This window comes from Coturnix japonica, chromosome 4, assembly GCF_054131305.1.
Source record: "Coturnix japonica strain WE chromosome 4, WE-NBRP24, whole genome shotgun sequence".
In the NCBI taxonomy this organism is placed as follows: domain Eukaryota; kingdom Metazoa; phylum Chordata; class Aves; order Galliformes; family Phasianidae; genus Coturnix; species Coturnix japonica.
In genome coordinates this window covers 16,502,897-16,526,929 of record NC_140666.1, presented here as the reverse complement: position 1 = coordinate 16,526,929, position 24,033 = coordinate 16,502,897, and the positions used below count along the sequence as shown (strand labels likewise).

General features: G+C 38.4%; 1 protein-coding gene across 6 annotated transcripts in view; it reads left to right on the top strand.

Moving 5' to 3' along the window:
• Nucleotides 1–24,033, top strand: part of DACH2 (dachshund family transcription factor 2) — a 244,614-nt gene that overhangs the window by 193,272 nt on the left and 27,309 nt on the right. For all 6 annotated transcript variants that reach the window (XM_085544591.1, XM_015860389.3, XM_015860388.3 and 3 more), the window contains one exon: nucleotides 697–777. In XM_085544591.1, the coding sequence (XP_085400717.1) occupies nucleotides 697–777 (81 nt within the window). The remainder of the gene's footprint in view (nucleotides 1–696; nucleotides 778–24,033) is intronic.

Sequence of the window (24,033 nt, the reverse complement as noted above, 5' to 3'; positions counted from 1 at the left end):
GCTACTGTAACTTGTTTTATTGATGATGATAGCATACAATGCTATCCTCTGAGCTCCGTAAGGAGTAGTGAAAGTTCTTCAAGTTTTTCACAAGTCTTTTTACAGAAATACTAAATTCTGTAATTGGTTAATTGCATAGAAGGAATAAAAGAAAATAGGCACCGTGAAATCATGAACTGAACACGTCTCACTGATTTTGTAGATGTTAAGAATTTTTTTTAACACTATGAAGTCTGTTTTTTTTTCCTTTTCATCTATTGGTTTGGGTTACTGTCTGTGCATCCGTGTTTTTTTTATTGTGCCTGTTGCTTTACAGATAATTACTAACACGTCTTTTGCTTTATTTAAGTGCATTTTTCCCCAAAATGATTTCTGTGAAGTACTTTTCTAATTTTTTTATTTGAACTGCTTCTAAGAAATCAGATCATTCTCAGTAGTTTTAGTTCTGTATTGGTATCTTTTTTTTAATCAAGTTGAGCAAAATTGCTTCAGCCACATATTTCACGTTACAATTGCTGAATTATGAGCTTTACGGACAATAGATGTGGTCAGCTGCTTTAAAACTTGTATGAATAAATGTTAAAATATTTTTAAGTATTAAAATAACAAGAAAAAAAAAGTATAATTTACTGCTTTCCTCTTTTGACACCTTTTTAATTACAGTTGTTACATAGCTGTGCACTCTCATTTTTTTAGCTATGTTGACCAACAGCAGGGAAGGAGAGCTCATTGATCAAGAAACCGGGACAAGCCTAAAAAAAATGCAAAAGGAGAAAGGTATCACTACACTTCTTTCTATCTCAGGCATTTAATTACACTTATATGTTTTATTCTCTTTTTTAGTATTCTGCATAATACTATAAATCTAAGAAAGCCAAGTGCCTAATTGCAATGAATAATGTATCCACTGGATTTAGGTCACATTTTTCTTAGGAGGATTAAACAGGTCTTTGCTTCTCTCTATTTATATTATATGGGAGTAATATTTTGCCATTCTTTTTCTCATTTATTTATGCAGTTACTGGGAACTATTTGAGTAGTCACATTATATTGTTTCTTTTCCTCCAGTAGGTGTGTGTGCATGCTACTCTAATACTGGTTCATAAGTGAGGAAAATAAGCCATTTTTCATGTCTAATATTACTACCTGATCTCATAAGAGGCAAGGAAGGGAAGACGTGATGTTTGGCCCATAGTGTTTGTCCTGTAGGCAGGGAAGTGCCTCCTCTGCTCTTGCACTGATTGGTGAGAGCTGGAGAAAGTTAATACATTGGTGTATGCAGATAAGCCCTGGGACACAGCTGTAGAGAGGTGTGGAATCTGCAGCTGCACATGGAGGAGGAAGATGGCATTTTGTTTCCTTGTAAATAAAACTAAAATAAAATTAAAAATCAGTCATATTGCTAGACAAAGTTTATTCTGGCAGTATATACAGAATGCCACACAAAATGAGTACCTGCACGAAAGAGGTGATGAGTAGAGGAAGAAACAAAAGACAGATGAAGGTAAGTGTGAAGTGAACTCTAGAAGAGAGGTGCTGCAGAATGGAGGGATAGGGAGTTATTAAGGTTTTAAGGAGGAAGGAAAAGAAAAGGAAGTGTCTCAAGGAGGAGACGTTGTAGGCTGGATGTAGTTTTAATTCTAATGTAAATGTGAATGTGTTATCATAAATGAAAACTCAAACTGATTTATATTTTGACTGAGCTGATTTTAGGTTATGTATTAAAGTAAGACAAACGCATAAATTTTAGGCCTGTGTAAATGATTGCACACCCTATATACTTGCTTTGTTTTCAGAGTAAACTAAAATGCTAGCTATTGGCAATTTTAGGAGCTACTCAAGTAAAAAGAAAATAAGTAATAATGTGGAGGCTCTGTATGCCTTGTGATTCCAGAGTTCTATACAGTGATTTGAGTAGACTCATGAAAATGACAGCCACCTAATTGTAAGATGGACCCTACTCTGTAGACATATCTGTGACTGATCCAGTCATGAAAAGGAAGGGTCTAAAACTTCTTTATGTTTTCTTACTCACGGCCCTTCTGGAAAGCAGAAGCTATTTTCTGTTCCTTGGTTTCTCCAGGCACTCACTCATGAGCCCCATAAAAGCCCATATGTGCCATTTTGAGATAATCTTTTGGCCGGAATATTTTGCTTAAAACCTTCCCTCTTGACTTCATTTGGCACTTACAGACAGCGCCAGAGGCTAAAGAGCTGTCATCAACTATGCCTTTGTTCCTGAAATTAAAACTAAAAAAAGCAATAAAAAATTCTGTAACAATTAGAGATTAATATTTAGCGTAAAACTGAAAATATAGTTGATTTTAATTTTTTAAACTGTATGTGGTTTCTTGCCACATTTTAAATTATTTTTCAGCGCAATAATTCAATATCCTGTGGGGTTCAAAGATGCGAATCGTGTAGGTATTGGTAGTAGCAGGTCTATCACTAGGAGCAGATGAAGAGAAGTACTGTTTAAAAGTTAGGAAAGATAACTCAGGAATCCAGAAGTGTGAAAATTACCCAAATCCACCCACAACACCAATTCCTACATTCCTGCAATCACTGAGCATTCCTTGCTATCACAGCAAAGACCTACCAGCAACATTTTGTAAGCCACCTTGAGATTAATGTTGTATGGGTTTGTCCATATCTGGTCTGTGGTTTTGTGCAGTGTTATTTTCTTCAGTTGAACATTCTCCCATGTGTTTTTATACATGTGTTACTTTCAGTTGCATTTATGTGATTTTTAGAATGAAACTCGGTATTCAGAGATTGTCCTCTGTCAGCTAAAATATTTTAAGTGCTTCAGGATCATAAGAAATCAGAGTTATCATAAAAAGACAAAATCAAGCGTTCGGTTTTATGCTTGCTCTGCACAGGTCAAGTTTGTTACTGAGAACTAGCAAGTAGTTGATGTTTTGACATGTGAAGATCTATTTTCATGTAATCCCGTGGCTCCATAGCTGAAACCTTTTGACTTCTCATGGGACAAATGACAAAGTTATAAAAGCATTAACGGTGTACATCCAGCAGTTTGAAGGTGATTCCATACAATCATGGAATTTCACATTGAGCACTGTGATGGACCTGTATTGTATCTCCTTTAGGAATCCCTGTTTTGTAGAAATATGAGCACCCTGTGATGGTGGACTGCACCAGTAGGAGATACAGTCTGTGTTTTCCTTCTGAAAGTCTCCAGCTTGTCACCCCATATAAGTGTCATTACTCTTCAAGGCTTTTTACCTCTCCATTATGTATTTTGTTCCTAGTAGCAGTAACATTCTCTTCTGCATAACTCTTTTGGGCTCTGGTGCACCTCAAATGTGTTGAAAATTTTCATGTTCAGATGTGGACAGCCACTGAAGAGTGTGATGTGTGCTGGGTTGCTCAGCAAAAAATATATATATATATGTAATTTGTATACAAGGTTTATTTTTCAAAACCTGACATTGCTTTCACTAAGGCAAAGTATATTTACCATGGAAAAGATTTGCAAAGTTATTAAGAAGGAATGTAGTTAAAATAAAAGTATCAACATTTATTAAGCATGACAAGTAAGCAGTTTATACAACCGTGGCAAACATATGTTTTCACATCTGCTTTGAGTAATATCATCATGATTTTAAAAATGATTTATAGCTCTGCAAGCCATAAAATGCCAGCTTTGCTGTAAGTTAAAAGTTTTCAGACAACAAAGAAATTATTGAAGGCATATATTAAGCATGTTTTTGTAACACACCTTGTTAGAACTGCATATCTGAGCAGTTTGTAACAATTAAGATAGCAACAAATGAAAATTAAGTAACTAAAATTTAGCAGTAGTATTACTCATAGGAAAGCTTAGCATAAAAAACAATAAAACTTACTGTGATTATTGTAAGCGCTACTGTTATATTTCTCAGGATACGCAATTTTGTTTTCCTTATGCCATTGAAAGTGATCTCAGCACCAGACAAAAACATGTCAGTTTGTTCTCATCAAACTAATTTCAAGTTAATTGGGGCTGAAGAGAATATAGCTGAAGTTCTTCTTGACAACGCATTTAATATGAAATTGTTCTAATTATGTTGAGCTGCTTGTCTGTGTTGGTGGGACAGAATTTACAGAATTAAAGACTGTCTCATCTCGGCAGGGTCAGAGGTTGGTTACAGACCGTGTCTTTCTGCTTGTTGAAGAAGCAGTGCCATTAAATCTCAGTTACTCCACATCCTTTCAGCATCTTCTTAGGAAGTATGGTCAGACAACTAAATCAAACATATTCACAGGTCTGCACAGGCATTCTGCCTGTGCATCCATGTCAGGGTATGAGTGAAAGCCATATGAAGGATAATCCATACTGTATTTTGAAACTGCGAATGAAAGGAAGCAGAGAATTCCCCACAGAGTAAAGCCCCAAATGTTACAGAAGCGTAAACACAATTTCATCCTGATTTTGCTTACTTGCTATTTCTGTTTTTGAGTAGCAGCATTTTACCTGCCTAATTCCTCACAGTAATTCAATTTTAAATTTGCCTGCTTCAGTATTTATCCTAAAAAAAAAAAATATAAATCTCTATTGTAGGGGAAAGGATTGTGTTTGACAAAGGATTATATAGGCTTTATAGAAGCCTCCATATGAAGTCTGGCATTAGGAAGGTGACATGAGCCAGAAAAGAGCTTGGCCATACCTGCCAGTAGGATTTAATTGCAGGTACAATTATTCCATATGACTGTATGACCAAAAATATTTATAATTCTTCATATAGGATGGAAAAATAAAAGACACCACCCCAGCTCTTGCCACAGTGAAATCAATGGAAGTGTTTGTGATGTCTTCATTGCGAGCAGAGTTTGGCTGCAGTCTGGTATTTTGGGCCATAGCTCCCCCAGCCAATGGCAGTGGTTATTATCATAGGCAGGAGTGGTATATACCCATAGGCGATGCAAATGCTGTGCCACCCAGGGCAGTGACGTACCTGAGCCTGATGTGACATGAGTACATGCCAGCCCTACCCCTCTGCTCTGATTCAGCAGGAGGCAAGCAGGCCCCATGGATGGCATGCTTTAACACGGGTGTTAGGGAGAAGGAGTTGCACTCCCCCTAAGTGAACCAGAGTAAACATACATAGGAAAAGTCTGCAGATGACTGGTTTCTTCTCACTTACCCGTTGTTCAAGTGCTCTTTCAGCAGAAATGAAGGCTGTATTTGCTGAGAAAGTGATTTGCTCTGAATCTCTCGGAGCTGCTCAGTGTCCATATTGTCTCCTTTAGCCTGGCTGTCTGCATCCTCAGAGCACAAGTCTTCATCCCATGACTGTCTCAGATTTCCGGTAGCCTCCAAAGCTGCATCTGGCAGCTATTCTTTTTCATTTTATTGAAGTGCACCTTCCCATTTATTACTTCAAGGAAATTGGAATTTTGCATCATTTCTGTCAGCTGAGTGAAATATTTTTAGACGGCCATAGATTACATTAATGAAAGAATAACTATATCTATTTATTGTATTTCATTATTGGAAAAATGCTGTTTAAATTAATCAGTGCCAAAGGACTAGGTTACTCATGATGTGAGGAGAGGAGAAAGAGCAGGTGCACAACACCTGAAACAGCAACAGGCCCAAGTGGGGGGTGTCCTCCAGAGAGAGGACTTTTCTGACAATTAATGTGTAATCATCCAGATGGAGAGTGCAAGGAATAAGGAAGGGAACTAAGATTACAAAGCTGTAACATGAATCGTGTATAGAAAGTGTACGAGAGGTGCCAACACTTCAAATGTTCACCATGCTGTTTCTTTGACATTTCAGTACTTACATGTTAAAGATATAATGACAAATAAGCAGTTTTCCTTCGGAATGTGCTTACAAATCTTCTCTTGAGATACAAGGAAAACTTCCCAAATTAGAAGTGAATTCATGTTCCTTTTGGTGTCTAAGTGTGACACGAGAGACCCAGGAGCTATTTAATAAGCAGTGGATGCAGTAGTACATGAGTTTAAAGTTTAAAGGTTATAAGGGTTTCTTCTTCCAAAAATCTCAAGTGACGTGTATTGCACAAATATTCACTAGAAAACTCAGAGATATTTTTATATGTTCTGTCCTCTTTGAATTCTGAAGGGTAACAAACTCAGCGCTCTGTTCTGAGTGAAGGCTTTTTCTGCAAGTTCTTGTTGTTAAATTTAACCTGCAAGTGAGCTGACAAAACTGACAAAATGGGGGCCTAAGAGTAAATGGGATCTTTCATCAGTCAGTCAGAAAACCAAAACCAACTGAACAAAAAACCCCAAGCCGTGAAACGAAGGCAAACTTGTATTAATACTTTGATACTTTCACAGTATATGTGAAGAGAAAAAGATAGGAGAGTTCTAACTTTTTCAGTGTGTAGTCTCATGTTAAAACTGCATTTAACCATTGCTAAAGTATTTATAAGTACAAGGGTGAGTAGTTACGCAAGAGAAAATAGTGAGATATTCTAAGGTTGTGTCTTTTACATTAAGTTTGTATTGAGTCTGGTAACTAAACAAATGTTCTTGATTATCAAAATCATTTTAAACCACGCAATTTTTTTTTTTTTTCTTTTTCTGAAGAGTAAAAGAACTGCTGCATAATTATATTGGCATATGGACCAAGACTGTTTCTTACATTGATATATAATTTATTGATATGTTTTATTTATTAGATTTCTGTGGCTTTAATGTATTACTGTCTAAACACTACAAACAGTGAGTCAAGATGAAAGTGCTGAGAGACAGAAATTCTCTTTACTCGGATGGCTTTAGACCAAATTTTTGTAAGCAATTTATATAGCTTAGTGGAATAAAATGGGCGAAAAAGAATGGAATAATGTGGCACTTTTACAGGAAGCTTCTCTACAGAGTCAGAGTTATCTCTTCACATCACAGTTTATGGCTTCCACTTTTCCTCCAGAACTGTGAAGTGAGTTTTCTATAGGTCCATCTTACTGAGCTGTAGCATGGATGAAAGGCATAGAGTTCACACTTGTATTAGAACTGACCCTTTGAATCCTCTGGATTGTAATATCTCTGATGCAAAGTCATTAACCTCAAAACTGCAGGTGGTGACGGACTTAATGCTTGTGAGTTATTTAGTAAGTTTACCTTCAATCCTCATTAAGAGCAGTAAGACTTGAAAAACATGCATCCAGAAAGATTGCTGAATGGCTTTCTTACATCATAGCAATCTTTGAGATCTGTGGAAAGACACTGATGCAGGCTAAGCCTTCACCTACCTGTGCTCTGAGCCAGCCATGGTGCCACACTGCTAATGCAAAATCCTGATTGATTGTGCATTTGTGTGCCCATGCATGTAACCATGAGTACATAGAGGTTCTTCTCAGGTTGAATTCATCACTAAGTCTTAAGCTGTCACTGCTTGAAATTTTGGCTTGTACAAGCAGTACACGTTTCTGAAAAACATGTCATTTGTAGCATGGACAACAAAGACTGTGATCAAACACTCTTGTTAACTAGGAAACTGCTTAGGAGCCAGCAATCACTGCTTTTAATATAAGTTTCTGTTATAAAAAAAGAAGGTTTTGGCATGTTTCATGCATTTGATTTAAGCCTAAGCAAGTGAGCTGACAGAAATGTAAATTAATAACAAAGTGTATTGTTTATTATGAAATATTTGCAATATTTGTGTCTGAAAAAGGCCTCCAGGATATTCATAAAAACTGCACCTTATAAACCATGGGTTCATTTTCTAAGGGTTACTGATAGTGAGCTAAGCTTTAGTGTTTGTCATGTTAGCTATAGAGGGCCATTACCTATCAGTGAAATACAGAGTGACACAGACACAGCTGTGGCGCTGGCTCCATAGCCTTTGTTTCAGTCAAGAATGGACCAGAAATGCTCTTGATTATGACAGCAGTATGTGCCCCTGCTGTCAAAGAGCAAATCCCTCCCTTACAGCATCCATGGGCTTTGCTTCATGACCTGTTCTCTGGAGTACAGCTTGAACCAGCTGCAGGTGCATGCAGGGGGATGCCCTTCATGCCTGTGCTCCTGGCTAGCAGCCCTATGAAAGCATGTGTTCTGGGAAGCCCTGGAGTGTACCTGAGTGTTCCTTGCACATGGCAAGTGGTGTTTTCTGTAGCACTCTTACATGTTCAGATTTTAGTTTTGCTGGTTAGTTAGCTGGTGTTGTTTGTTTGTTTTGTTGTTCCTGTTGTTTTCTAACTCTTTTCTTTTGAGCATGTTAAGTATAAGCACTGTACCTGCCTTCTGTCTAACAGTCACATGAAAGTGGCAGTTAAGAGGACTTGCTGCCCAGAGGTTTCTGATGGTCAGAAAGCTGAGAATATAACCATACATTTGTGTGCATCTACAAAGTATTTGTGTACGTGCCATGTTAGAATAATTACTCTTGGTGTAAAAGGTAATAAGTACTTTGTAAACAAACCATAGGATTGGATTTAGAAAAAGGAGATTGTCCTCTTGAGCCATGAATCTGGAATAAGCATGTTCTTCATTATATTCCATGTGTTGCACTGAAGTTACTTGATATCTTGTTTGCAGAGCTGATGTGACCCATACATTGAACTCAGAAGCCACTGGGGCTGCAGAACATGAGGAGGTCTGGATCACAGCCAGCTCAGGCTGTAATTTCAAGGAAATCAGATTTCATGTTTGATTGTTGGGGTGGGGAGCACCATTACCTTACTGTTTCCTTTATTAGATATTTATCTATGTGTCTATATATCGCTATATTCATTGCTGGGATGGATAGTTCAATTGGTAGCTTTTTAATATTATCAGCTGTACTTTGGAAATTAAGCATTACACCTAAGAGACTGGAAGACCACAGTAATAAGCAATCAGTATAATAGGATCCAGGTTAAGTTTCTTAGAGGCACCTTGGGAATAAAATTCAAGACTACACGCAGCTGTGAGATTGGCTGTTGATGTTTTTAGGTATCTCATCAATGCTTCATTGATATCTGTGCTCAGCATTAAGCCAGCCATTCTAGTTTTTGAAGGGCAGACCAGACTTACAAAGGTATTTGGGACATCACTCCAATTTCTGTAATTGTATTTTTCCTGAGTATTCTTGAAAATCAGCCCATCGCTATCTGAGTCACTTTTGAAAGTAGGAGTTGGGCTTCTAAGCCATACTGACTTGTGAGGTATTTCTAGCACTTAATGTTGATGAGAACTGTTAAAACAGACAATTTTTACAAAAGGTTTGATTGTTAATACCCAGACTCCCTTATCTTTTTAATTTACCACGAGTCTGAAATTCAAGGCAAATGAGCAGAAAGCCAAAAACGCAGTGGTTATCAGAATCCTCTGGTGCACCCTTTGTTCATGTGTGGCCATTGCACATTGTTCTGAAAATAATTATGGATATATTTGTTCTTTTATTTTGTAGTCAGTGTGACAGTAGTTTCCAAAGCAGGATTTTGTTCTAACTGACAGAGCATGACAGAATATAACAAGTAATTTAATAAATAAAATCCTGCTTCCAGGTATGTTTTGAGATGTTCTGATCTATAAAACATTGTATAGATTTGAATCAGCCTATTTGAGCCATCACCTGTGCTGCTGTACAGTGCTCAGATTTCTGGATTTGACTTGTGTGAATTTGCTGACATACCCCATGGCTTATTTATGTGTGTTGTCAGTTAAGGGTTACACCACAGCAAAATTTTTAATGACAGTTGAGTGGAGTGTTTCTTCTGGTGTGGTCAGAGATGCTTTTTTGATGTAGAGAATGTTGGAGGCGGGAGAATCCCTGGTGAGGGGTTCAGCTGGAGCAGAAAATGGGATGTGTGTGTGTATACATGTCTATTCACAGAAATCAGAAAGTGTGAGTTGCACGGAAAATAGTGTGTAAGCTTATACACACTATACCTGTAACCTTTGGAGGTGTTTTAGATGCTGTCAATTAGGAGATATGATTGTATTTACTATGGTTGTGTTGTTTTCTCCTAGCTTTAAAATCTAGAAAGTGATTGTAATGAGGGCGCCCTCCAGGCAAAAGTGTGTCAAAATTCACATATTAAAGGAGGAGTTGTCAGCATTACTGTTTGACTTTTGACATTATTGTCATATAGCCTCGGGTATTACAGGCAGAAGGGATTTAGATGGAAAGGAGAACTGTGGAATTACTATGAAAAAGAGTGTATTTTAACTGATTTTAAGTTGTGTATTTTAAGGAAAGCACAGTATTATTGCAAAATGGAAACAACAAAACCAGTAATAATAATAGTAGTAATAATTTTACAGTGCCTTAATTCCTTTGTTTCTTTGTACAAAAAATAAAAAATAAAAAAATAATTTAAAAAAAAGGCTTAAATTTTCAAAACCTATTCAGTGAGGTACTGAGAGAGTGTTAATGTTCAGGAGGTAATTCATTACTGACTTCTGTATATGCAGTGCTGCTGATGAAAACATGAAAGGAATTGGACACTTGTAGATTATAGTTTTATTTGCAGTAAGAATTACAAGAATTATCTCTAATATACAAGGTAATTTTTCTGCCCTCTCATTTAGGATTAGCATTTTGTAGAACATCACTGCCTTTATAGCATATGTTAAACATAACGCAAATCTGTCTGGGGTTTTGGTTTTACAGAAGCAGCAGCTCCGTTCTGTAGACTCAGTGGGAGCCTGATTGCTGGTGTGGCTGACCTGCTTCTAGTACACAGGCTGTCTCTGCTCTTATTATATAGCCCTGCATCATGTAACATGCACGCATCCTGGCTGATAGTTAGCTGCAGTGTAGATTTTGAACTGGAGTGGTACTGTTTCTCTGAAGAGAAAGTTTCTAACAGAAGAAATCAGGAATGCAAAATAATAACTGTGCAACCTTGCCTTGCAGGCTGTTGATTCGATTTATAGTAATACATTAAGTAAGCAGGAAAGTAACAGCATCTGGTGGCAATAAATGTCTCCTTTCCTGAGTTACCAAATTGGCTATGAGAAGGTGATTAGAAATAAAATATAATGATTTCTGATAGAAATAGGTAACGCTGCATGGGCTTTGAGATAAGAACTTGACAAATGTGAAAAATAAATACAAGAGTGGTTCTGAAAAGGGGTGAGATTACCATTTTCTGTGTGGTGTGCCAAGATTTGTGCATTTCAAATGTTAGCAGTTGGCTTCTTTTCAAAACTGATAAATAATGATGTTTGTTGCAGAAACAATTATCCTAAAAATAATTTAAAAGGATTGTATCCCCTTTTTGTTTGCCTATAAAGACCATATTCAATTTATATATAGACAGCAAGAGCTCCACTTGCATCTATAAAACAGTTCTTAAATCATTCTGAATTATTGATGTGCACAAAGAACTCTTTCCGCTTTTGTTTGAAGTTTTATTTCTGCGGCGTTGTGCTTTCTAATTGTACTTTCAACTGCTATGACATCTGTTGTAGTTGTTTCAAAAACTTTCCAATAGTTTTCTTTTTTAATGATAGACGATCTTTTCAAAGACAAACTGTCTTCATTTTGAGCAAGAAAAATAATTAGTTGAAAAAAGATCACTGATTTGGCCGGGGAACTCACCGTTTTCTTTTTCTTTTGCAAGTGTGTGTTTTATATGATTCCAGCACCTACTCAACAGAAAGCTGGCCAAGGAGAATTCATCTCTGCAGCAACTCAGAAACCATAGAGCATCAGCATATGTCTTTTGCTTCCCTCAGGAAATCCAGGACTTTATTCTACCAAAAAGAATACCAAGAAAGTGCTTCACAAACTGATGGGCTCTATATGTCTAACAGATGGAAAACTGAGCTGCTGCTCCAAGCTGCTATGCCAAACAATATAAGGAAAAAAGCTCAGCAATTGGAGATGAGATTAATCCGTAAAGGGCTGTTTAGAAAAACTTTTAAATAAAGCTGCTGATATGAATATGTGGTCCAGCAGTAAATTTAGAGTTAATGATATAAGACATAACTGCAGTCTTACCTGCGACATAGAAATACAGGAGATGTTTAAATAATCTCACATTGGGAAAGCACATTATAAAGATATTTACTTGTCTTCTTTTTACAGGAGTATAGATTTCCCTTTAAGATGGAGTAGGCTTTCAGCTTTGAAAAATTGAAGTCTGGGACTCTGGTCCAGTTGCAGTACACCATAACTAACCTTTAAATGAGGAGTTGCCTGGAATTCATATAATAATTAATACAACGGTAGAGATTTAATTGACCACAAGATTAAACTATTAAGTAAAAAAACTGTTCCTAATTGAGAACTGAACCCCTACCCTCTATTCATTGAGTGTCGGCTCTGCCACTTGAGTTGTGAATTGGGGGTTAATTGACTGTCTAGAATCTCCAAAAGTGCAATTATTTCATATAATGGTGCTAACACAATCTGTAGTAAGGCAGTTTTTAACGGCATCCTTTTTACCCCTGGATTTAGAGAGATTGTGTGAGAATTGCAAGATGTTGGATGTAGGGAAGAAAGATGTAATCAAAAAATGACTTGGGATTTCCCTTCAAGTGCCAATTGATAAAGATCAAAAAACATAAAGGGTTATTGATGTGGATTCACGGTTAGAACAAGACCTCACCAGCTTTTGGTTAATAGGTGCCCTAATCCCTGGGTCCTGTCGGCCACACTCAAATCCTAGCACTTTTCTCGTTCCTCTGAAGATCCCATTGTGAGAGCTCACATTGACTGACTTGAGCCTTGGGTTTTAAACTCCGCAGAGTGCAAATGATTTTCTAGAATGGGTGAATAATTTGTTTTAGTCCATGAACTGTGTTTTGTGCTCCGGTTTAGATATTTATGGCTGTACTCTTGTGATGACAGTGTCACACTGTGCGGGACAGAAGTCACTGTAAAGAAGCAGGAATGTCCCCAGTGACACAAAATCACCTATTGCTCTCAGTGCTTTTGATCTTGGCAGCTGTGATACTGAAGACATATTGGAGAAAGAGTGGTGTGTCTGCAGAGACTTGATTCAGGCAGTTGTGGATAAAAAGAGACTGCTGGAGAGCTGTTAGTAGCTTAAGGCCACTGTGAATACAGCTTGCCCTGGGCCAGCATTTTGTCTTCTGTGGCACAGGTGAGAATGAAGAGAAAGGGGCGTAGTGCTGACCACTTGAGGATTAGCACCATAGTGTGCTTCTCTGCAGTTAGCATAGCTGTGTTTTGGAAGCATAGCGCTTCTGAGCTTGGGTATCAGGAACTGAGTGAGCATCTGAAGTCTTACATTGGTGTACATGGTGGTTGTTATGTGTGGCATGGATTCTCTTAAGTTTTTTCCTCTCTGTCCTGCTGTCTCATACATACGTGTATTTTCCCTTTCCATTATTTGATGTTTCAGTGTGTAAGTTTGTGGCATATTTAAGTGGTTTCTCGTTTTCACTGTTTGTGGAATATAGATTCATTGACGAAAGTTCAGATTTGTGGCAAAATTATTGTTCCCAGCTCAAGTTGTAACAGAGTTGAGAATAACTTGTAAGTAATTCTAACTCAGTTGCTATCAGAATCAGAAAAAGAGGAAACAAGGTATGCTCACTTTTAATTTTGTATTTATTTGCTTACATGGTGATTAATAGAAGTCATAGTAGATTTTTCTGCTTCATTAGTGCAAATTTGCAGAACTTTTATAATTACTCCTTTCCTTTGAAGAATAAGTAACAGAGATAATATCAAAACTTTTTAACTAAAGGAACAGTTAGCTATGGATACAGTTAGGCATTCTTGTATTTAAGTATATCCCATTTTTTTAAGTGTTTTGATACAAGTGCCATCTCTGTAAGTATTTGAAGCAATTGCTCTCATTACAGGAGATGATTTTAGGAGGGAAAACAAAAAATGTGTAGAATTGGTAAAGATAAAAGGAAATGCAAAGAAGTTTGGGGCTTAACCCTTGCATTTTGAAATTGAATATAAAATCTTAGAGGAATGAAGGACTGTCTGTGTAGGGAATTCATACTTAAAAATATGTAGAATCAATGTATGCTGAGCCAAGTCTGGCAAAAAGGCTGAAAAGGAACAATGTGCCAGAGCATGAAAGGGTTGCATTTGCATTCTGGTGAAATCTGGACCTCCAGGCAGTGTCTGATCATAGGTTGCTACATGGAAATCAGCGCAGTCAATCGCTTGGAAAGGCAAGGAGAGAGGAGCATGAAAGCAGAGTTGAGAAAGAGCAGATGACTGCTATGTGTGCACCACAGCACGTTATTTTAAAGGTGACTCGCAGACAGATGCACACAATTCCTAACCTGCTTTATCAGCAGAGGAGATCTGAAAGATGTGTTTGTGCTACAGAAGTATTGGTTACATATCTCAGATTTTCTGATTTTTCTGGAGGTGTTTTAGAAAGCCAAAGTTGTGTAGTATGGCACAGACTGTTTTAGGTAGAGGGTCGCTGAGACTAAAAAAGGTTTTCTTCCTGCTCTCGAACAGGTAAAAAAGATATGATATACAACAGAAGGAGAAGGTTTTGTAGTGTCATTCAAATTTGGGGATTTTTGGCACTCATTCTCATCTGGCCATTAAAATTCTGGAGTAAAAATAGAAGAAAAAAGATGTGTTATTTCTAATGAGAAAAATAAACATGGTGTTTTCTGTAGTGTGAGGAAAGACTTGTTCCACACTCCATAATAACAGACTAGAGTGCAAAGAACCTCTGCTGCCAATAGGTCGGTGCTGTTGTGAAGAAATAACATAAGAAAGAACAGTTTTCCCCATGGCTTCTGCCTTTGGAAGGCACAACCTGGACACGTTCACAGTATGAACTAAGTGACAAAAGCAATTCTTTGCACTCCAAGTGCGATCTCTCTTCTGTTCTCACCTAGTTCTAATTTTTCCCCTTCAAATATAATTCTGTTCCGCAGTTTTCTCCACCTGCTGTTGTCTAAGATTTAGACATCCCCAGTCTACATTCCACCATTCCCCAGTTGCATTCTCCAGCCCTTCTTATCAACAATTCAGGCTCCATCGAGCACCAGGTTGGCTTTCTTTTCTCCATGCCTGCTTTTGTCCTTCCTTCTCCCCATGCTCTTTCTGTGCTTTGTCACACAAAGAAAATAAATCTGTATCTCAACTGAGAAATCTCCAAGGTCAGAAACATATCTGTCTCTTTTAGTTTTAGTGTGTTTTATTTTTCTCAGTTAAGTAACACATCCCATGGAAAAAAATGTGACATTGCTAATGACTTCCAAATAAGCTAGGTAAGTGTAGTTGATGTTCCGTGATGCTACTGCCTGCCGTTGGGTCAGAGCAAAATATTCAAGGGTATCATGTAGTATGGCTGTGTCAGAGAACTGCTGTTCTCAGAAATGCTAGTGCTTTATCCAGTGTAAACCTGGAGATCCCAGGCTGCAGTACAGCCGTTTGTTTGCATTCCTTGACTTGCTGTTTGTTGACACTGTAACCAAAGGTGATGCTCTCATCACTGCTCTCGCAGGAGTTAGTCCTAGCCTTGCAAGCCAAGCAGCATACAGCCGTGCTGCCTCCCTTTCTAAGGTAGTTTATTTGTAATTGCAGTGGAAAATCACATCTGGTACAAAGCCCCCTGGTAAGGCCTAGTTAGCTCTGAGAGCAGTGGGCACCGAGTCCTCTGGGATGAACTTGTCCCTGCCTCAAGGTCTCTTACGTCGTGGTAGAAACTGTGGATCGAATTTTCTTCTCACTGAAATTTGAAGTAATTGCTTGGAGTAAGTGGAAGCCCCTGTATTATTGCCCGGTGAGAGAAGCTGTACGTCTTAGGTATTCAGCATAGCTGAAGGAGTACTTTAAATTATATTGCAATTACCATCAATTCATTTCCCTTTGGAAACTTGCCTCTAGATGGATATGGTCTGGCAAGCTTCTCAGTCAGTTAACAAGCAAATAAAAACCACAGCAGCCCCCTCCCCGAGCTGCCATAAAGAGCTCTGTTCTGAAGGCAACGTGGAGCTGTGGAAAGCAGTTGTTCTGCTTCGAGCATGCCCTTGGTGCAGCATTAGCCTTCACCTTTCCTCCACTGTTAGTGGAGGAAGTAACTGATAGTGATCAACACGCTTTCCTGGGCATAGTACATTCAGATTTTTATTACGATATTACCAGGATATATGTTTGTGTAAAGAAGATATAGATAGATAAATATATATATGTTTAGCTTCAAAATATAAACCCTGTAGAAATGGTATATTACCTGCATGAAGCTGAAAATATGGAAAATGTGGGTGACTTAGTGTGTAGGAACTGGACCCAGCTTTGCTTACAAATCAGCCTGATGATGAGGCTGCAAAAGTTATATTTTCACTGCTTTCACATACTGAATTTATTAGCTTCTTGAAATTGATTTTGGATGCCTTTCATTTGCCATTGGGCGAAAGTCAAAAGCAAAACAATGATATACCACATTTTGCTCACTCATCTTTTTATTGCCCAACTATTGTTATTGAGTAAAAGACATTCAGTGTGTTCCCCAAAGGAGACAGGTAGACATTTTCTTTTTAATTGATGGAACTTTAACTGAATACTGCTCCTGCAATCCTCCACTTCAATATCCAGGTAGCAGTTCCAAAGGGGTGGAAGGGATGGGGACTGGGATTCCGTTTAGATCAGGACTGAGAGCAGAAGCCAGAAGGGCTGTCAGACTTTGAGCTGTTTAATTTGCTTGGAAGGAATGGTGCAAAGTTAATATCGATGCAGTGCTATGAAAGTGTTCGAGTAGTTATCTCTAGGAAGGTAATGTGAACTCAGCAGTATCATTGCTTTGATCTTTGGTTAAAGTCTTACAAAACTAGATTGCTCTTTGATTGACAGCCTTGTCAGAGAGTGAATGAAGACTGACACTCTAATATTGAAAACGCAGCGTTTACAAAACTTAAAGCCTGAGTTTTCTCATGACACTGCTGCTTTTGTGGAAGAGTGAATTTCACATTTCTTTTTAAATAAGTATATACCTCACTGCATGCAGCTTAAACTTAGGATTTTGGACTGTTGGTTCACAAATACGTATCCTAATATGTGATGCAGATGTTTTTGAGCAACAGTACTACCATAATGCATTTGAAGAACTGAGTTCTTGTCTGAAAGCTGGACTGTGGTGGTATTGTCACACTCAGTAACAAATAAGGCAGGTCTTCAGTGGCTGAGATGGAAGTCAGCAGCTTGGGCTGGTCACTGTATCTGTCGGCTTCTGACTACATCCAGTACAATGGTTTAAGGGTTTTTACCATGCAGTGGTACCTGAAGAAGTTGTCTTCAGCTGTTGCTCATCTTTGAATTGCCCACTTAATGCCTCCAAATGGATGGAGGCCATTAAAGGGAGAGTTAATTTCCAGAGTAGATGACTTATGCTTTCATGCTGCTTAACTGCTAGCCATACCTTATTTCTTTCAAAAGTCTGATGTGTTCTGATCTTGAAGCCCGTTGTACCTTTACAGCCAGATTTTTCAGAGGCCTGGGCAGCTTGGCTCCAGGTGGCCCTGCTTGAGTAGGCAGTCAAATATCTCCCCAGAATAATAATCCTGTATCAACCATAGGTGTTAGTTAAGAGACTCCATTTATATAGTAGGACAAGAGGGGAGTGGCTTTAAACTAAAAGAGGGAAGATTTGTGTTAGATCTTAGGAAGAAATTTTTTTACTCAGAGAGTGAGGCACTGACATTGCCCAGGCAGGTTGTGGATGCCCGATCTCTGGAAGCATTTGGGACTGGATTCAATGGGATCCTGGGCAGCCTAATTTAGTAGTGGTTGGCAACCCTGCCCATGCCACCTCCAAATTAAGCCATTCTGTGTTTTCATGATGCAGTTAAAATTAGATAATGAAAAGATTTTCACAGATGAGGCTGTTGAGCTGTGCTACAAGGGTGAGGGAACTACTTCACTTGGCTTTACTGTCAAATGTTTTGTCCATGTTTCTCAACCTTCTGATTCGGATTACAGTTTTTCTTTACTTCTGGTATGTTCAGGTCATGAATGTCTTATACGTGTGCGTAGATAAAATGTAGCATTTGCAGAAATTTGCTTGTACTGTGGCAAGTAATGTGGTATGGATGTAACACAGTATCATATCTTCATCGACTAAAGTATCCTTTAAGAAAGACTATTAATTAAAGGCAAGAATAAAGCCACTTTAATCATCAGTGCAGTTTTGCTGAATAGACGTTACATTTGGCCATATTTTCAAAGTGGACATGTAAGAGTCACAAGAATCATTACTGTTTCATCATGTGAAGTCTGCAATTGACTGATTTTGGAGTGAAAAAAACATATCTTCCTATATAGATTATGCTAAATAAATTATTTTCATGGCCCACATTTATGTAAGTACATTTTCTATTGTGTAAAAAATACATGTTCTCAGAAAATAACAAACACCCCTATTATGGTGTTAACAATTTAAAAATACATGTAAATATAAATGGCTTTTTGGAAATACCTTCAGTCTGCATCAGTATTGCAACTCATCAGGTAAAAAGATCTTCCTTGCAAGACAATGGCTGTTCTTAAACAGCGTTGAAAATTACACTGAATAAAAGCTCATGTAACAAACTTGGTATGTTTTCAGCTTTGTAAGGAGCTGTTTAAGATTTTTAAACTTTGTCCAATTCCTTCCTAAGTATTTCTTAACGTAGTAGTAGGACTAGATAAGCTGTTGCTGATATATTTACTTTTAACCACTGTTTTTAATGTACATAGTCACCGGTAGTGTATTAGAAATGCTTCTGAATCAGTTCCATGTTTCCTACTTTCCTTAGTCCTTTTAGAGGCACGTATGGATGTACAGGTCATAGCTTTTGGAGACTTTATTCCTTTTCATTTATTTTGTATTTACCTCCTTTCTCTCAATGAATGTACGTTTGTGCACATGACATATAACATAGATATCAGGAACCTGAAGTTCAGTTGCTGTGACTTTGATAAAGCATTTCTGGAACTTGTGTTTCAGTTAAAGATTTACAGGTTTCCTTTTGCCTCAAACCTCGTTTTTAAAGGCTAAAAGAGAAGAGAAACCCCAAACCATAAATACGTTAATTGAAATATCCATAGTGCCTTCAGTTAATGGTATTTCCTTAAAGCAGATAGATTATGGAGCCTCCTTTTAAAACAGGAGTGTTAATTTACTGTTTCCTTTCATCTTGTGAAATAATTACTTTTCTTTTTTGCCTTCAATAGTTTGTTCTGGTCATTAACATTTCTGTAAAATTAAGTTTGAAAGGTGCTTTTAATGTTCAGATGGACTGCCGTGCATGTTTGACTGTTAAAATCTACCTACTTAAGGCAGAACTAATGTTTAACACTGGCAGCCATTTGAAGTAGTTCACTGCCCAGTTTAATGGTGCTGCCAAGGGCAATAGCCACATTACTTGCTATTATATTTTGGGGGTTTGTTATGCCAGGAATAAAGACAATCCATGATATTTCTGAAAACATTGGCTTAGATCTCAAAGACATCATTTTTTTCCACTAACAAGCTATAAACTGTAATTTCTTGGGGACCAGTGGACAAGAAACACCAGCCCCAGCTCTTGGCCATGCACACCATTTAGGAGTGGCAGTTGTAAGCTACAGTGTTAGTGTTGAACAGCCTTTCCTGCAAGCTTTGTTGTAAAAGACATAATGAAACTGTACTGCAAACACAGTGATGGTCAACTGCACTGGAAAAAGTCATTTTATATAATGGGAATTTGATTTTTCATTTTGCATGGTATCGGGACAGGTTTAAAAGACACTCACTGTGGCAGGTGAAGAACAAGGTGGGGTGGCTCAGCCTGGCCTTGTGGAAACTTGGTGTGGGGACGTACTGGCTGCTGGTCGTGAACCGTCTGAGGTCTGCTCATTGACTGTCTCTGGTAGCTTCTGTTTCATTGCGATTTTGGTGGGTTTAACTGGTTTAGTTGGTACAAAACGGGACATCTCTTGTTGTGCACCACTTGTATAAAAATGCTTTTCCAGCCTTGCACTGAGAATAGGCATTCCCAATGGTTGAATCCCCCTTAAGCCAATCTAGCATTCTCCATCTGCATATTTTGGAATGTAGGTCAAAGAAGATTATTTATGGCAATCTGTGAGAAAATAAGACATGAAGAAAATTATAACTAGTTCTTTATGTAATGGAATCAATGGACACTTTGCCTGTGTCTTTGGTAAGCCTGATGGGTAATGCACGCATAGGATTGGACCCTAAGTAATGAGTAACCAAATGAGGAAATATACATCACGTCTCTTCCTATCTGAGGTTATGAATGTATAACAAAATGGCTGTTTTTTCTTACTTTGATGAGCAGGGGCAGACAGAATTTGAAGATGAAGCAGTGCATCTTCTCAACCAGAAAAAATTATATATATTTACTAAATAGTGAGTAAAATTTTCCCCTTGGCTAGGCTAGTGCAATTTTACAAGCTTCAACAATGTTGAATGGATGTTATTGAGAAGCACATTTGGCTCATTCTTTTTATGCTTTTAATAAATACCCAAGGGAAAAGCAGTTGTTCAAGCAAAATGAAATACAAATAAACATAGAATTTATTCTTGGTAGTCATTCTGAGGAACTTGGAGCTTGAGTTTTATTCCATGCTTCTTTTTTTTTTTTTTTTTTTTTTCTTTCTTTTTTCCTGGTACTTGAAAGCAAAACTAAAATATTCATATAAGCTGTCAGTTCTCTAAAGTGAATTCATCCTTTTTAAAAAATAAAACTAAATATAGATGCAGTGGATTGAACAGAAACAATGTGAGATGTAACAAACGACATTTCTGCCCCGCAGTACATTGTTGCAGTGGACCATATTATTCTGGACTGTGGATAGAAATGATTTATTATTTTTTTTTCAAAGCATTCTGTAACAATTCTTGAGACACAGTCATGCACAAAATGTCATTTGTAATTATAGCAGTTTGCCATTTTTATCTGCTCCACGCTTACATCTCATTTGACTGATAATCCGTGTACATGCTGATAATTAAGAGAAGTTACTGGGCTTTATTACCTAACTTTCAGAACAACGTTGGCATTTTTGGTTTGATGGAAGAATGTTGTTTAGTTTCATTTACCTCCTAAAGCATTTTTTTTACATGGATTCCCAGAGTGCCACTCAGGTTCCACAGCAAAATGCAGCTGGTGGAGTTCTCTTAGTGCTAGTGAGAAGCATTCTGTCTGTGGACGTGATTTCAGAGTAACCATTGCACAAGTTTTGGAATAACCCCTTAAAAAAGTATCAGTTCCCCAGGTGTGGTGTCTTATGGGGTGCTGGGGATCCACAGCTCCTGCAATTACTAATTACTATTAGTTTTTAATTGTTTTTTTCTGATTTTAAGATAGAAAAAATACATAGTGGCAGAGGAATAGTTGTCAGTTTAAAGAAATCATATGGAGATTGTTTTTGTGGTTTTAGGCTGGATATCCATCTTAGGGTTCTTTTGTCAGAAGCAGTGCAGGTTGATTTTAAGTGTTTACTGAAGTTATAAACACAGTTTGAAAGCAAGAACCTATTTTTTATTCATCAAGAATGACTCGACTGTAGACATTCCACAGTACCTGAGCAGAGGTTGGCTCTTGAAGAACACGTATTTTGTTTCATTTCTTGGAAGATATGAAAATACCTTTCCAGGGAGAGTTGATCCTTCATTAATATTTTGATTCCCTAACTGTTTTTCATCAGCTATGCAGTTGTGTGCTTGCAGGAGTCACTCAGAAATAGCTTCTATCACCATGGGTTGCAGTAACCTTTATTAAAGCTGTGGTGCTCAGATGACTCAATGGAATGATACACCTTTTGGAATTTTCAAAATCTATCTGATTAAAACTGATTTAAATAGTACTTTCAGCCTAGAGCCCTGCCTTTTTAATAATCAATTAAAACATTGTTTCACTGTTTATTTAGCGCAGAGAAAGCTCTGCTTGAGAAATTCCACAGCTGTAGCACATCCAGCATTTTCCAACTGAGTTTGCACAAGGAATAAATGATTGCCATCTGAGCAACACTGGAGGGAGACAAGAGCAGACAAAAGTCAGTTAAGTGCTACAAAAAAAGAGGACCCTGTTGAGAGAGAAATTTCTGAGCAAAGCCTCTATTTTACAGGGAGATACTGTAGCAGGCAAGATACATTGATTGTAGAGCATGAAGTACATTCTGTTTGGGATTCATTAAGCTTCATTCTGTGCACTATCATGAATGGGTTTCTCAGCTACTCTCATGTAGTGCAGTTTCAAAGCAAGGAGTTAGAGTGAACTAAAGTGAAATACAGCTTGTCCCGCAAAGAGAGTGAGCCTGCTGGAGTACAAAAATGCCTCAGTTACTCAAACCCTGAAGTCACAGTAGCAATACCCAGAACCTCATCACGCTAATGGAGTTCATGCTTTTAGAGTTTTGGATACAACTTAAAACATCAATGAGTTCACGCTCCCAGCTGACCTGGTACAAATCCCCCTCAAAGGGCAGATGCACTAATAGAGCACAGAGCCTTTATTTCTGTCATTTGGAAGAAAATATGCAGACTTCCGTTGATATTCTACAGTTATTTTTTTTAACAGCATATGGACAAAGTATTTTTGTTTTGGTCACAGCTGCTTTTGCAGTGTATGAATTTGCAGCAGGAAGTTGCCTTCAGTGATGCTCCCCTGGTTCCTCCTTGGGGCCAGCAGCAGAATGATCTGCAGCATCTCACTGCTTCCAGGCCCTGGCTGCCCAGCCCAGAAGCTGCAGACAGTGGTGCATCCATGAGGTTGGATTTGTCAGCCGTCCATCCAAATGCACGGCTGCTCTGAAGCCTGTTTGTGAGTGAGTGGGAGGTGTGGAGTATTGGGTTTCTGTATAGATTGTTCCAGTATGTGTTTTGTTTTTGGTTGAGAAGCCTGCAAATGCAAGAGTTGTATTCAAAAATCTCCTGAGAAGGTTTTATTTAGTTATGATGATTCTAATGGCGTTTTTTATCTTAAATTTGCCTAGGATTTATAGTGACTGGGAGATGAAACATTGGTGGAGTTTTGGAAAGTTTTCCTGGAGAGAGATTTTTGTAATCCTGAATCAATACAGAACAGGATCATACATGCATGTGGCTACAAGAAAAAGGAATAGGTCTTCATTTATTTGGTGTTCAAGTTTCTGTGTTTTGCCATCTGTGGACATTAGGATTTTATTAAAGAAATTAGCCTAAGCAGAGGGGTATTATTGCCATACTTTGCCATGTGCCACATTCCACAGCAGAGCATGAAGACCTGCCCCTTTCTGGTTCATCTGCATGGCAGAAGTGACTGAGGTCAGGCATTGAGGAGAGGAAGAACACTGGCCAGGTTCTGGGCTGTGTGGGTAGTCTGCTAGAGGAAAGCATAGGACACAGTAGTGACTTGCAACTTAAATGCTTTATTGAATACTTTTTGCTAGAGATGTTTGGTCTCAGATATGAACCGGAGCTGCTCTCTGCACCTCCTAAGGAGCCAGGCACAGCGGTCAAGCTGATCTGAAGGAGGAGCAGAGCAGATGAATGTCAGTCAGTTGCTCCTTTCTGCAGAAACTTTTTGACTTTCTTTCCTCAGTATTCGATTGTTTTAGAAGAGCCAGCAGGGTAAATGCCAGCAGTACACTTAAGAGTTATTTGTTGCAAAGTAGTGGACGAGGACGTTACGGTGGTTAGCTCACACTCATACTGCGATCACAACTGCCGTTTGGGTCAGGAAGAGTTTTCCCTTTTGATAGATTGGCTCTGTGTTAGGAAAACTTGTCTTTCCCCAGAGCATCGTGTAATTATTTGGTGGCATGGAGCTGAGCTGCGTTGCCATGGACCGGCAGCTCCCTGCACTGAGCTGCTGTAACGCTGATATATGGGAGCCTAATCATTCTGTCACTGGGATGTAATATCGATACACCAGGACAACATTTCTATCAGAGGGCCTATTACTTGCCCTCTTTGTTGAGGAGGGGAGGGGGGCTCAGATAAGCCAAATCTTGACCATTTCCTAGCCCATGAGAGGATCAGTTGCAGTAGGGTTCAGTTCTGTAATATTTAATACCTACAAGAGCTGTGGCATCATCCGGATGGCAGCGCTCAGGAGTGCCACTGCGGTCTTGGGCTGAAGCCTCGTGCTGTGCAGGTTGGTGCAGCAGGAGCTGTGCAAAATGGGAGCTGTGTTTGGGAGGCT